We start from the raw sequence: 16,278 nt of genomic DNA on the forward strand, positions 1-16,278 counted from the left end.
TGAAAACGGTATCATTCTTCACATTTCACTTGGAAAAAAAACATACATGAACAAAAAAAATATAATTAAATATTAATGTAAAAAGGGGAAATTAATACCCTAGTATAGTATCCCAATTACATAAACAAAAATCTGAAATGTGATCTTCCACAGACACATGTTGAAGGTTTGAAATGTAGTTTCTTGCCACTGAGCTATTCAAACTACAGTTGTTATTTTATCTTCTGAAACTGATCTGCTCTATTTTCATGTTAGATTTGTATTGACGCATATGGCCTTGTAAAGACATTATGCTATTATTAGTTTGTTAACTAAACATTCTCTGGAGTTTGATTGACAATTTGCTATTCTATTTTTGGTCTTCATGCTGTCGCAGCTGGCATTTAATGTGTATTCTTTTTTCAAAAGAGGAAGATGGTTAGGCACAAACCTTTTACAGTCATTTATGAAACATATGACAGCCTCTAAAAAGTTGCTTTTTCAACATGAAAAGCATCAGTATTGCCTCTTCACGGCTCTCGTCGGGGCGACTGCTGAGCTGGCAGCTTGCAGGGTCTGCCCGATGCAAATGCTGTGGGTCTGGACGGTGTGAACAGCTGTAACCATCGGAAGAGCAAAGTGCGAGTGCCATAAACTGTCCGGTGCACAACGCCCACATGCACTAACATGAAGAGGAAGAAGCTGAGAAGCTCACCTTACAACAACACAAACAGAGGAAGAGCGAATTCATGCTCTGCTGCTGTGTTGGTGCTCCGATTGTCGTGATGTCTTTGTCTCCAACTGGAGAAAATAAAACGAAGTAAGTATGTATACTTTTTTTATCTTACTGTATGACACTTTTAAATTATAATTATCACAATGAATTGACCCTAGTTAATGGGTTGCATGGAGCTCAGCAAGGTAGTGGTTCCAATGCAAATCTATTCAATGAGAAAAAACAAGATAATTCAGTTTCCACCTGTGTGCACCGTCTGATCACGTATTCCTGAGGAAGTGAAAACTGTGGCCGTCGCCAGAGTTCAAAGGTTCACGTCTGTCTCACCGTGGTGCTAATAGTGTACATTCCCACATACAAGAGTAAATGTACACTCAGGTTGACTGTTTTCTATTCCGCTAAATTATCGCCGCCTTCAACCGTTTGTCGATTTTCAGAAAATGCAAAGTGGTAATCCTACAGGTTGGATTCGAGACGTCATTAGAATGAATAATTAAAGACAGGGTCGGTAAAGTGAATGTACGAACCAATTTTCAAGGCAATTCATCCAACAGTTGTTGAGACGTTTCAATTTAAACCAATCTCATGGTCAGTGGATCACGAAAGTCAGGAGGGTTCATCGTCTGGGGATCATGAGTGCAGATCGTTTGTCCTGTAATTTCGATCAAAGTATTATGAGAAGTATTATGAAAAGTATTATGGGTGTTACAAGGTCGAAGCTGCGACAAAAACAACCCCATATCAGTGAGAGTGAAAGAAAGGCCTGGACAGAAAAACATATTAAGAATAGAAGCAACAGCGGTCTAATTTTTCTTATGTCTGCATTAAGAACTAGAATGGGCACTCGGTAGAGCGCATACCTTCGCATATCACAAGATTGGGCATTGCATTATGAACATTTTGGCATTAGTTGCATGCCAATTGGACACAAATGTATCGTGCTATGGTAAAAAAAAGATGTTGACCTTTCCATTACCTTGACCTTGACCTTTGACCCGATTGATCCCAAAATCTAATCAAATGGTCCCCGGATAATAACCAATCATCCCACCAAATTTCATGCCATTCAAGAAGATTTGACCTGTTCATGACCTTTGACCTTTGACCCGATTGATCCCAAAATCTAATCAACTGGTCCCCGGATAATAAACAATCATCCCACCAAATTCCATGCGATTCGGTTCAATTCTTTTTGAGTTTGACAGCGGAGGCGTGGCCGTGTGTGACTGCGTGAACCCGTGTCGAGGACACCAGCGTCAGGCTGGGTGCGATGGGGAGACGTCACCGGTCCCCCTGAACACGTGGAGACCGATGATGACGAGCAGCCGTAACTCAGATTAGTACCGTATCGTTGTTTGCAAGTCTTGCATTCATAAAAGTAGCCCAAGAAATAATAAATTAGCCATTATAACCATGCTTAAGCTAGCTCGTAGCTAGCGCTAGCTACGAGCGTGACAGTCTGCTAGCAGATGTGTTGGTGTCCAGCGGTCCCGGCTGTATACCCGGTGTTACCGGGAATATAATGACGGAGGAATGAAGACCGTGGGGCGTCACTTTGTTTCAGTGTAACTCTCGCTGTCAGAAGCAAAACTTTATTTGTCACGTGTCATCTTCAGTCCCTCTGATTGGTTGTTCTCTTTGCCCATCAACACAGTGACAGGTTAACCCTATAAAGTCTGCACATGACAATACATATCACATCATATAATGGAGAACATGTGTTGTGTATGTTAACAGTCTGATATCCGTTGTGTGTCAGTGCTCCATGATAACGGCTTCTACAGGGAATATGGCCAAAGAGGTTTTTAATGTCCTCATTGTGCGTTTAAAAAAAAAGTATCGGTTCAGGCACCGTTTAGGCACCGGTATCGTTTTAAAAGTACCGGTTTAGCACCGGTATCGGAAAAAACCCAAACGATACCCATCCCTAGTTACCAGGGAGCTTACCCTGGCAGCGACAGGCCCAGACAGCATTCTGTGTGAATTAGCGAGTAGATTACCTTAAACGCTGTATGACAATCGGGTTGAACGAATCACCTGATTATATATCTCAATGAAACAAACCCATGTACTTCTGTCATGCAGGAACAATAATGAAGTGTCCTATTTTTGCTACTAGTGACGAAGTTCTGAGAAATTGAGAATGTTACCCAATACAAAAAAAAGAAACCATACAGATTCGATGATGTCACGTCTCCGATGCAACAACGCTATGAAGAGGAAAAAAACGTAATTACAAAGCAAAGATATCTGATGAATGGACAAATGCAACAGTGTTCTCTGGTTTACAGATTTCCATGCCGACCAATGCCTCTACTTAGAGACTGGCTAGCAATCAGAATCACAGAAACGAGAGCTGGGCCATTTCCCCCAAAAATCGCCAGCATGGTAAATTAACGTAGGCTAAGCATATTATCACAATCAGGCACGTGCACAGACATTTTAGGGGGCAGGTGCTCAAACAAAAAAAAAGGGCAACCAATGCCCAAAAAAAATTCTGACAGAGTTGAAGCATTAGCAGCAATACACTGATGATGCTGTCCTCGACCTGCGTTTCCTCTGGGCAGGATTAGACCACTAGCTTACATTTTCTTTATGAATAAAGATGAATTATTATATAGCAACAACAGTACAAGCATTCTGATTGGCTAATGGGTCGTCATGCCAGCCACGTATTGCCCTCCTCGCTGGTCTGATACGGATCCGTATTGCCCTATTACGTCATTTTCAAAATGAGCGATATTGATAGACATCAACAGCCAAGTGCAGTGGTCATCAAACTCAGGCCCGCAGGCCGGATATGGCCCGCCTCCACATTTGGCCCGGACCTCTGAACAATACCAGAGAGGCCTTATGGTTTTGTTTTCAGTCTGGCCACGCAAATCCTAGACTATCCCGTTAAATAGAACGGAATAAAAACTCTCTCTCTCTTTTCTCTCTCTCTCTCTCTCTCTCTCTCTCTCTCTCTTCTCTCTCTCCTCCCTCTCCCCCTCTCTATTCTCTAAACATAACTAACGTCAGTAAACAGCTGGACGAGGCTTTGAAATCACGGATTTCGTGAGTTTTTGTTTATTTATTTTTTTAGGAAACGTCGGACCAGTTGTGACGTCATGTTTTCAGCAGCGCTAATGATGTGGTTGATTTATCACAAAACAACGTCAGGGAACAAACACCGCCATGACCTGTTTGTCTGGTGCTGCGGGTCAGAGGAGAAGGAGGTGCACCAGTTTCGTGGCGCGAGGAGCACTGCGCGGAGGAGGAAGTGGAGGAGGAGGAGGAGGGAGGAGCGTGGCGGGGGGAGGGAGAGTAAGACCAAGTAAAAAAAAAGATTTATAACAGCTGAGTGTTTGTCAAGGCTCAGGAAACCCTTGCAGGTGTTTCGAGTTAATTAGACAATTCAAGTGATTTGTTTAATACCCTACTAGTATACTTTTTCATGATATTCTAATATTTAGAGATAGGATATTTGAGTTTTCTTAAGCTGTAAGCCATAATCAGCAATATTAAAAGAAGAAAAGGCTTGCAATATTTCAGTTGATTTGTAATGAATCCAGAATGCATGACATTTTTGTTTTTTTAATTGCATTGCAGAAAATAAAGAACTTCATCACAATATTCTAATTTTCTGAGACAGTCCTGTATATCAGGGGAGAAACCACAGGTGTGGCGCATGAATAATCAGGGAGACAGAGGAGTGGCTGAGGCCAGGTGAAGGAAATGTACAATCAACAGTCACTGGGGAGACAGACACAGAACCAACAGGGTGTTACAGAGTTGTGGAACATTCTTAAATCATTTAACAGGAAGAGCTATGAAACATTGCGGTACTGACGTTATTCTCATGTTCTTAATACAGAAATTTGTGCGACATTAAATGCAAAAGTAGAGAAACTTGGACTTGACGGGACAGAGATGACGCTGGATGAGAGAAGGAGTGCTGTCGCATGTTCTCCTCGATGTGATGCAGTATTGTTTTTAAAGTTTGGAAGATGCGTGTTGAGTCACGTCGACCACTCTCCGCCATACGCATTTTGCTGAAGCCCGTGGCTCGTCTACTACGCTCGCCCCACAAACCACAATGCACTGACACTTGTACAGCAACATCCTCATTGTCACCTGCTGTCTGTCTGGCAGCTCGCTGAAGCAGCCGCAGCGCTCGGAGCTTCCTCTCTGTTGCAAGAATGGCGGAGAGCACCTTTTGCAGATGGTGAGTCCAGATATTAATTCCAAGTTTATTTCAAATGCATTGACCTTGAACAGTGAAGTCCCAGGCTCAGTGTGCTTCTTGAGTAGAAAAGCTTTGAAAGGTGGCTATTGATAAAGAGGATTGGTCCAGTTGATTGCAGTAGAGTCTCCCCTGCCTTCAATATACTGTGCAAACGTATCATTTATGACTTTGTGGTTGTAATCTGTAAATTGAGTATACAGCAGGAAAAGCTAATCTCATGTTGGAGTTGATAGGGAATTTCACCGTTAAAATATAAGTATAGGCTGTTGCAAACTCCTTTCCCCTTATTTTTTATCATTATGTATTTTAAAAAATCTATGCCAGAAAAGCCCTCTAAATCTGAGGGTTTGGCTCCCATCATTGTGCAGCCGCTCTCATGTGAACCCTCAGACATCATACCGCGGCGACAAAACAAAAAGCCTCGGCCTGCCTGCTGGTTGAAACATGTTGCTTTTTAAATGACGGGGGCTAGTCCACAAAAGGGTGGGGAGCACTTTCTTTTTGCATTTATGCTACAAGTTATTTGTGTGGGTTTTAAGTAGTGTGGCACAGGAAACCTGACTGACTGTGAAACCTGTCTCCCCGCAAACTAAGAATACCTGAATCAACAAACCATGTGATGGGAACATGAGTGTGGAGTTTTTGTATCAAATGTTTTTTAATCATTTTTTTAAAGAGGGACATTTTAAGTCGTAGTGTAGTATTTCTTACAGTTTCAAAAAAAAATATTTTGACTAGGATTTCAGTATATTTTCATCTGGAGCTGAATGCTGGTTCTTGTCTGGGTTTCACATACCAGATACTACCCATCAGATAACATTTAAGCTGATTACGTTGAAATCCGATCTCTCTGTCGAGCCCAAACCTTCAACCGTCACGTCATCCTCTCCTCCGTGTTGTTTTTTTGCGGTTCTCCAGCATCGCCACCGCTTCATGAACAGGTTGTGATGCGGATTGGCAAGTTTCCACTTGCATGCGAGAAGCTTAATTAGCTCGCTGTTCTGGCTCACGGATGCCAGAGCTCTCGTGTGGTCAAGTGCCAGCTGAATGCACTCGAGGTCAAAAGGTCAACACTGTGGTTTTGGAGCTTCCTGATTCTTTTTGAGTGGTCGCTGTATGCAGTACCAATATTTAGAATATGTCCACAGTCTATAAAGAACTTTGTCAAGCATGCGCTCTCTTGAGAATGCGACACTGTCTCTATTCTAATTTTCTGAGACAGTCCTGTATATGATTATCTGAGTAAATAAAGGTTCACATAAAAGAAATCAATTTGTACAATGTTTAAAAACGCATCCAACGCTTCTCTGTGTCAGTGCAGCGAAGCTCCCCTGCTTGTGGTGGTTTGATGGATGCAGATCTTAATTGAGCCTCCTTCATTTGCTCCAAACAGATCCACATTCATCACAAACGACTGCGGACCACCTACATTACTCATAGGAGCGGCCATATTAGCAAAGTGCTTCCTAATTCCAATCCAGTAATGGACAGCAAAGTGCTCCTGATGTGGGATTATGAGGTATTAAACATCAAACTTTCCCTTTTGTCTCAGCCGTGAAACGACCACATGGACAAGAGCGAGACGATTCTTGTGTTTGTGGATGCTGTTCCTCACTGTTGGGACGTTCATGTTAACCGTCTCCGTTCCAAGCCTCAACCTGTCTTGGTTTATGACCATGACGCATACAGCGTACAACACTCTGCATACGTCGGCAGCGGATGTAAGTATACGTGTTGGAGTCGTGGGATGCTTGCTCATGTTGAAGACGGACGGTTTCAATTCAGCTTTCGAATATCCTCGGGTTAAAATTCAAGCAATAATATTAGATTTGTAATTGGCACATGCTAGTCGCAAACACGTGGCTCATTAATACCAATATGGGAGATTTTATTAAATGTAGTCAAATGGAACACATAACACATTTTTTAAAAGCAACAGATTGAGTTAAATCGATGAAAAGACTCACATTATTTATCGAGATAAATATATACATAGGATGTGTAAACACTTGAATGTTGCTTGCTAGCTAAAGCTAACATTTGTACAGTCACATTGGCAGTTTTGGTAGAAACCCTTCGCCTTTAGTCTGAACACATATTGATGGCTCCATGTTTCACCTTTCAACATGAAACTAATATTAGTGTGGAAGGTGACTCAGGATTATGAGTCACTAGACTGTGGACTTTGCCTGCATGAGTGACAGCTTGACTGTGGGGCATTGGGTGTGACCCCAGATGATCTTACTTCACACTAAAGTTATTATTTTATTTTTTTAAAGATAATTTGTCCCCCACTGACTGACTCTTTCATCCCCAGAACAATTTTCTTCTGGTCACTAACCTGCACATCACTTAATTCTTCACATCACCTAATTATACACTGAAATCCACTTAAATACACGTAACTCTTCACTTTAAATACACTTGCCACTTTAAACTTACTTACACTAGTAAGTACTAGTACTGAAACCTGCCTGTCTGTGCACTTTATTCTATATTCTTAATTCTCACACTGTGTTGTTGATTGTTGTTAATGTTTTTGTCTATTGTTGCACCACCCGCCATGACAAATTCCTTATATGAGAAAACCGATTCTGATTGAGAAGCATCACTAAAAAAAAAACCATGAACCTCCTCTGTTTGCAGCTCTCACCAGATGACCCGTCGCTGTACTTTGTGCCGTACCCAAACCAGTACAGTATCACCGTGGATGAACCACATCGATGTTGGCAAGAAAGGCCATTCTTGGTTCTCATGATCCCAGTCGCACCCATCAACAGAGAAGCCCGCAACGCGATCCGCAACACGTGGGGCAAAGAAACGACAGTGCTGGGCAGAGTGGTGAGCCGCTACTTCCTCCTGGGAATGTCCAAAGAGGAAGATGGGACAGAAAGCATCAACGAGCAAGTGAGTTGATTTAATAAGCGCATTTCTGTTTATGCCGTTTGACAATTTAATAGTCCAACATGAGCAAGCTACACCGGGTAGAGACTTTTAACGTTTCCTTCTGTACACATGACCTCTATTGCACCTGTCCACCCGGGGGCGAGGGATCCTGCTCTGTTGCTCTCATGAAGGTTTCTTCTCTTTTTTTTTTCCCCTCCGTGAAAGGGTTTTTTCTATTTCTTTGGAGTTTTTCCTGATCCGATGTGAGATCCTGGGACAGGGATGTCGAATGTGTACTGATTGTATATCCCTTTGATGCAAATTTGTAATGTGTGATATTGGGCTGTACAAAATAAACTGAATTGAATTGAATTGAAATCTGCCACGTGTAATCCGAGCAAAGAAAGAAATGAAACAGGTTCTCGCAGCTGAACTAGTATAACTGTGTAACATGTGACATGATAACGATGTCCATGTCGGACTGCATTTTGCACTCAATATTAACGTTGCACAATACTTTGATCCACACAATGGCTCAAATGATGTGTAATGTGAAATCAACTTAAAGAGATATATGACCATATAGGCTCCCCACAACAGCCCACATGGCTCATGCTTCTTAGTGTATTTTCAGTTCTGGTGTGCCATCCAGGTTCAGTCCCACCACCCGTCTGTTTGTAGCAGCAGCAAGCAACACATTTAAAGCAACCTGCCCTGCAGCAACTGACAGAAAAAGTGTGCGACTAGCCGGTCAGGTCGGTCTCATCCAGCATTTGCAATTATAACGACAACATTTTTTGTATGTTAACCACGGAATCGTGGAAATATAACAACCAGAATTTTTTTAGCCAGGGTACCGCTGATTGTTCGCCATGTGAAGGGAGCTGTCATGGTTGATCTATAAATAAAGTAACTTGCGGGATGGACTTCTGTGGTTATTTTAATAGTATTGGTGGCTAAATTTGACAAAATATTTTTTATTATCTTTTTCCCATTCCGTTCCATTATCCATCCCGCTTATCCTCATTAGGGTTGCGGGGCGCTGGAGCCGATCCCAGCTGACATTGGGCGAAGGCAGGGTTCACCCTGGACAGTCCATCCAGGGCACATAACATATCTTTTTCCCAAATCTAAGTAATTCTAAAAAATAAATTTAAAAAATCCGATACACGACGAGCGGAAATTGACACGTCTGTAACTGTTCCTAAGATACTGTTAGGACATCATTGTGTGGCGTTTAGCGCTGATGAGCCACAGGAGTTTGGCGGCCATCAGACCAGAAGGTCCATTCTCCAGGTCCATCAGAAACACGACTCTGTGAATGCTAACGTTGCTCTGCATCCGCTGGACGTGTAAACGAGCTAGCTTGTTTCTGCTGCCCCGTAAGCGGTTGAAAACTATAGCCATAACCTCCGTCTGCTATCTGCCCCCTCCTGTAGGTGTTGGAGGAAAGCCGGACACATCACGATATCCTCCAGAGTGACTTCCTGGACAGCTACAAAAACCTCACGATCAAAACCATGGTCATGTTCGAATGGCTCAGCTCCCGTTGCCCCAAATCTTCCTTCGCCATGAAAATAGACTCCGACATGTTCCTTAACGTCCGCAACCTGGTCAGCATGCTTTTGAAAGCCCCGCAACGCCTCTACATGACGGGAATGGTGGCGAGGGGTGCCCTTGTTCTCAGAGACCGAACCTCAAAGTGGTTTCTGCCGGTTTCCGTCTTCCCCGAGGACTATTACCCAACGTACGCCCGGGGGCTGGGCTATGTGTTCTCACTGGATTTACCCAAGATGATACTGGAGGCGTCGGCACATGTTAAAGCTCTTTACATCGAAGATGTCTACGTGGGACTGTGCATGAGGCATTTGGGAATCGCACTGACGAATCCTCCTCGTGGTCATTCGTTCCATGGAATGGTGCCTTATCTGACCAGCAACTGTTACTGGACCTCAGTCATAACAACAATACTGGGGAGCTCTGACCAGCTTAAACGAGTGTGGAGAGTGTATCAGTCTCATGATGACTGCTCACACTTCTGACTGCCTTAAGAACAATTTCATGCCCTGTCGAACAAAACTCTGATTACATTGTATTTTATTGCTTTTATCTTGTCTGAACTTTTGATACCAGAAGAACAGAGGTTGTGGGACAGATGTGTATTTTTGAGGCTGAGCAAATGAAGGTTCATATGAGGTGTTTGTCGAGATTGCACAAATGGTTGCAAAGATGTCAAGATTTTAGGACGTGAACCAATGGAGTCGTCTGCACATAAAGCTCCTATGTGGTTTGATATTTTTTTCAAAGTAACCTTCATGGCATGAAGAAATGTCAAATTTATTTCGACCATGAATCGACGAGTGCAAAATGTGCATGACTACATTTTACCACGGAAATAACAGGCAGAAAGAGATTGACGTGACTACAGACGGACAACTTTGAAACAAACTGACTCGCCACAACACGGGGAAACCAGAATATCTTTACCAGCATGACGACCTGTTATGGCTGCACATTCTGCGCATGCAGTGTTGTGACGTTTTGCATGTTGGCAGTCGCCATCAGTCTTTTTAGGGAAACAGAAATTACCCTTTTTCTGCAAGACATACACTTGTAGAACTAATTTAGGTTTACTGCAAATCACTTTTTTATTTAATCTGCAGCATTTCGCTCTGACAATACAGCTTGGGGAACATGCAGTACAGCAACAATTGTGCAAGTAATTGCTTTTTAAGTCATAGATCACAATATGTTTAACAGTTGATGAAAATTACTATCCCTCGCTTATACTGTTCATTTTGAGGAAACTGGTGTCTGAGTACGTACAGTTTGATCCCTTTATGGTCATGTGGATGTTACAGTTTGTGTTTCTGTTGATTTGCTATACTTGGTTGTTTATCATATTTTATATTGTTACATTTTGTTTTTTGTTTCGCTCCTCTTGTGGAGTGGCTGTAAGGACACCACTTCTAAACTATCTCAAGCACTGAATGTGATGACCATGAGATGTAGAGTCCTGTAAAAGATGAATCCTGCTGATGTTGATGGATCATCTATTGGGTGAAAGTTTCTTGACACGCCATACAATTGTATACACATTCATAATCTCCAGAGGATGCATTTTAATGACTGTGGGGATCCAGTGACTCGAGCCCCACCCTCTGGTTAGCATTATTTGTTCAGCGTGAAATGTAGCAATTATTTTTATTGGATGGATTGCCACAACATTTAAAAAATTTATTTCCATAACTTTGATGATCCTTTAACTGTCCATCTGTAGGGAAAAGAAGGTATGATGGATCTGTTAGTCTCCGGTAGCATAGTTTACCCATCAGTTAGCCTGATAACTGGTTCAAAGAAGAGGTCTCACACCTGTTTAGATACTTTAAAATGTGTTAACACACTCACCTCGAGATGCTCTCATTAGTTGGAAAAATGGGAGAACCTGGACATGTCTCCAGTGGTGTAGTGATATTTGTATTTTGCTTACATAACTGCTTCTAACTTATTAAATACACTTTAAAGTCTTCAATGAAGATGTTACACTATTAACAGCCACTGTGTTTGGTGAATTATGTGGAATAGAGGTAGCACTGACCCTGCACAGCTTTAATTATTTAGTACAGCTGAGTCCCGATTATTGTGTGCTAAGCATATGTACATAGGTCTGCCACAAAGCGCCCCCTTATCTCCTGTTTTCCATAGAAACACAACTCTGGGAATCTTCTGGAAGCCAGCAGTAGCTTAAATCTGCAGACTTTCAAATGGTATTGATCAGTTAGGTCTCCAGCCAATGAAAGCCTTTCACGCGACCTCCAGTTTGTTACACCATAATAGCACCGATCAGCAGATACACATTATTTGCTATTTTTTTAAACTGTAAATGTATGTATAATTAGGTTTTAACAATGGATAAGTTGGACTTTTCCAATATAATTATTTAACTTGGATGAAAATATTTTTAAATATTTTTTTTATATACATGTCTGTTAATTAAACTAAATACTGATTCATCCCATCAAAGTTTATTTTGTCATTTTTAGAAAAATGTTATATTAAAGTTTGCAGTACACCATACCTTTTTATATGTTCCCTCTTCCACAACAGTCAATATATACAATGTATACTGTACATTTGAACGTCAGTGAGTGGTTAAATGAGCCTCCTTTGTGTGAAATGCATGTTGGATCACGTGATTTTGTCTTCTCTTTCTTTTCAATCGTTCAGCAGTAAGACTCATAAAAAGTTATTTCCTGGTATCTTTTGTCCTGGTTTCTTCTCAATCGTCAATGATAATGGAAGCAGCATCGTGGCTGATAAAACTGAGGCTAGTTCACACAGCACTTCTGTTTTAATTAAAGATGAGAACACCATGACAGCCCGAATAACACTAAAATACCGTGTTTACTCATCAGACCACAGGCGAAAATCAAAGATGTTCGTTTCGAACCAGTTTTCCCTGCTCAGCGACACACCCGCTGAGGAACACACCCTGGTTATCGGGAGCTCTATAGTCAGGAACGTGAAAATAGCGAAGCCACGGACCAGAGTCGTGTGCCTCCCGGGGGCCAGAGCGGGCGACGTGGAGTCTTGTTTGAAGCTGCTGGCTAAAGATAAGCGGAGATACAGTCAGATTGTAATACACGCCGGTGGTAATGACGCCGAGCCGCCGCTCGGAACTCACTAAAATTAATGTGGAATCGGTGTGTGCTTATGCCAAGACGTTGTCGGACACTGTAATTTTCTCTGGCCCTCTCCCAAATTTGCAGACAGACGAATTGTATAGCCGAATGTCGTCTTTCAACCGCTGGCTGTCGAGGTGGTGCCCAGCGAATAATGTGGGCTACGTAGACAACTGGAAGACTTTCTGGGAAAACCTGATCTGATGAGGAGAGCGGCATTCATCCCACGTTGGACGGAGCGTCTCATTTCTGCGAATATGACCAAGTTGATCACGGACTTAATCTATGACAACCCAGGGTTCAGATCAGGAACCGGGAGCAGAGTTGTAGTTTAACACCCTTCTCTGCTCTTCCATTCGAGCAGTTACCCACCCTTGACTTTAGAGTAGAGACTGTGTCTGTCCCACGGCCACTTCAATTAAATAAATCAAAAGTAAGCAGAAGAGGAGTCGTACACAATAACCTTATACAAGTTAACACCATTATTTCAGCAGTGCAACAAAATAGGTCTATTAAATGTGGTCTCCTAAATATTCGATCTCTGTCATCTAAAGCTGTGTTACTGAATGATTTAATATCAGATAATCACATTGATTTATGTTGCCTAACTGAAACCTGGCTGAGCCATGAAGAATATGTCTGCCTGAATGAATCGACTCCTCCAAGTCATATTAATACTCACATTCCTCGAGGCACCGGTCGAGGAGGTGGAGTAGCAGCCATCTTTGAATCGAGCCTATTAATTAATCCTCAACCAAAATTACACTACACCTCATTTGAAAGCCTTGTTCTTAGTCTTTCACATCCAACCTGGAAAACACTACAGCCAATTCGATTTGTGATTCTGTACCGCCACCAGGTCCATATTCAGAGTTTATATCTGAATTCTCAGAATTTATATCAAGTTTGGTTCTTAAAACCGATAAAGTTATTATTGTTGGAGATTTTAATATCCATGTGGATGTTGATAATGATTGCCTTAGTGCTGCATTCATCTCCTTGTTGGACTCGATTGGCTTCTGTCAGAGAGTACAGAAACCCACTCACAGCTTTGGCCACACGCTTGATCTTGTTCTTACTTATGGCGTTGACATTGAGCATTTGAACGTCTTCCCACAGAATCCTCTTCTGTCAGACCACAACCTCATAACTTTTGAATTTATACTACCGGAGTGTACTCCGTTAGTCAAAAGTTTCTACACTAGATGTCTAACTGATAGTGCTGTAGCTAAATTTAAAGAAGCGATTCCTTCTGTATTTGATTCGATACCACGTCTCAATATAACAGAGGACTCCTGGTCTAACTTTAGTCCGTCCCAGATTGATCATCTTGTTGACAGTGCCATAGGCTCTCTGAGAATGACACTGGACTCGATAGCCCTCTGAAGAAGAAGACAGTGAGGAAGAGGAGGTTTGCTCCTGGTATAACCCTCAGACCCGCAAACTGAAGCAAGCGTCACGAAAGCTTGAACGCATATGGCGTTCAACTAATCTCGAAGAATCCCGCTTAGTTTGGCGAGATAGTCTTAAAACATATAAGAAGGCCCTCCGTAATGCCAGAGCAGCCTATTACTCATCAATAATAGAAAAAATAACACAACCCCAGGTTTCTCTTCAGCACTGTAGCCAGGCTGACAGAGAGTCACAGCTCTGTGGAGCCGAGCATTCCTATAAACCTTAGTGGTAATGACTTTATGAACTTCTTTAATGAAAAGATTTTAACTATTAGGGACAAGATTAATAATCTCTTGCCCATAACCAGTGCCAATCTGTTCTCAAGTGGAATGGCCTTGGAAACCGCTGTATGCCCTGGTGTATATTTGGAGGATTTTCTCCTATCAACCGTGACCAATTATTTTCAACGGTTTCTACTTGAACACGCCTACCTGTCTCTTGGACCCCATCCCGACGAGGCTGCTTAAAGACGTTTGCCTTTAATTGGCGGCTCTCTATTAGATATTATCAATGTGTCTCTGCTAACAGGCCACGTACCACACTCCTTCAAGGTGGCTGTTATTAAACCTCTCCTGAAGAAGCCCACTCTGGATCCAGAGGTATTGGCTAACTACAGACCGATCTCTAACCTCCCTTCCTCTCCAAGATCCTTGAGAAAGTGGTCGCAAATCAGTTGTGCGACTTTCTACATCATAATAGTTTATTTGAGAAATTTCAATCAGGATTTAGAAAACACCACAGCACCGAGACGGCACTGGTGAAAATTACAAATGACCTCTTAATGGCAGCAGATAAAGGACTCCTCTCTGTCCTGGTCTTGTTAGACCTTAGTGCTGCATTCGACACCATTGACCATGACATCCTGTTACAGAGACTGGAGCAGTCGATTGGCATTTCAGGCACGGCACTAATTTGGTTTAAATCCTATTTATCAGATCGATCTCAGTTTGTATTTGTAAACGATGACGCCGATAACCACCAACGTTAATCACGGAGTTCCACAAGGTTCTGTGCTTGGACCAATTTTATTTACCTTATACATGCTTCCTTTGGGCAATATTATCAGGAAACACTCCATAAACTTTCATTGTTATGCAGATGACACTCAACTATATTTATCGATAAAACCAGAGGAGAGCAACCAACTCTGTAAAATTCAAGCATGTCTTAAAGACATAAAAACATGGATGACCTGCAACTTCTTGATGTTAAACTCAGACAAAACCGAAGTAATTTTAATCGGCCCTTAGCACCTCAGAGATCAATTATCTGGTGATGTGGATTCTGTAGACGGCATTGCCCTGGCATCCAACACCACTGTAAAGAATCTTGGCGTTATCTTTGATCGGGACTTGTCCTTTAACTCCCACGTAAAGCAAATCTCAAGGACTGCATTCTTTCATCTACGTAATATTTCAAAAATCAGGCACATCTTGTCTCAAAAGATGCAGAAAAATTGGTTCACGTTCGTTACTTGAGACTGGATTACTGCAACTCCTTATTAGCAGGCTGCTCTAATAAATCTCTTAGGTCCCTCCAGTTGATCCAGAATGCTGCAGCTCGTGTTCTCACTAAAACTAAGAAAAGAGATCACATCACTCCTGCACTAGCTGCTCTGCACTGGCTCCCAGTAAAATCAAGAATCACTTTTAAAATTCTTCTCTTAACCTACAAAGCCTTGATTGGTGATGCTCCATCATATCTTAAGGAGCTTGTCGTACCATATTGCCCCACTAGAGAGCTACGCTCACTAAATGCGGGACTACTTGTAGTTCCTAGAGTCTTAAAAGTAGAATGGGAGCCAGAGCCTTTAGTTATCAAGCTCCTCTTTTATGGAACCAGCTTCCAATTTCAGTCCGGGAGGCAGACACAGTCACCTCGTTTAAGAGTAGACTTAAGACCTTCCTCTTTGACAGAGCTTATAGTTAGGGCTGAATCAGGTTTGCCCTGGTCCAGCCCTTGATATGCTGCTATAGGCTTATAGCTGCCGGGGCACGTTTTTGGATCCTCTGAGTACCTCTCACCTCTTTTTTCTCCCCTGAACGTTGAATTTTCGCCTCTCAATCACACGTTACTAACTCTGCTTTCTCCTCGGAAGTCCTTTTGACTTTACGTCTCATGGGGTCATCGGACCCTATGAGACGGCATAGATCCTATCTGCCTGATGGATCGTCTGGGTCGTGGAATTCCTGCTCATGACTACGCCACTGTCCTGTTGAGACTCCGCCCACTCCTCCTCCCCACCGCCATCTGCCTGATGGATCGTGGAGGTCTCCATCGTGGAATATGCCTACTATGAACTATTCATACAC

At 42.4% G+C, this 16,278-nt stretch overlaps 1 protein-coding gene across 1 annotated transcript; it reads left to right on the plus strand.

Moving 5' to 3' along the window:
• The first annotated feature begins 4,896 nt into the window (after positions 1-4,896).
• On the plus strand, positions 4,897-9,871 carry LOC130210107 (beta-1,3-galactosyltransferase 1-like). Its single transcript, XM_056440088.1, has 4 exons — positions 4,897-4,922; positions 6,496-6,664; positions 7,590-7,850; positions 9,269-9,871. Exons 1-4 carry the CDS (start codon positions 4,897-4,899, stop codon positions 9,869-9,871), a joined length of 1,059 nt encoding a protein of 352 aa, XP_056296063.1.
• The last annotated feature ends 6,407 nt before the right edge of the window (positions 9,872-16,278 follow it).

Source organism: Pseudoliparis swirei, chromosome 19 (assembly GCF_029220125.1).
Source record: "Pseudoliparis swirei isolate HS2019 ecotype Mariana Trench chromosome 19, NWPU_hadal_v1, whole genome shotgun sequence".
Lineage (NCBI taxonomy): Eukaryota > Metazoa > Chordata > Actinopteri > Perciformes > Liparidae > Pseudoliparis > Pseudoliparis swirei.

Bases quoted from the DNA above. Each gene is read 5' to 3' on its own strand.
- LOC130210107 (XM_056440088.1), top strand. From the start codon at position 4,897: ATGGCGGAGAGCACCTTTTGCAGATG. The intron at 4,923-6,495 runs GTGAGTCCAGAT...CTTTTGTCTCAG, and splicing joins GAGAGCACCTTTTGCAGATG to CCGTGAAACGACCACATGGA. The intron at 7,851-9,268 runs GTGAGTTGATTT...CCCCTCCTGTAG, and splicing joins CAGAAAGCATCAACGAGCAA to GTGTTGGAGGAAAGCCGGAC.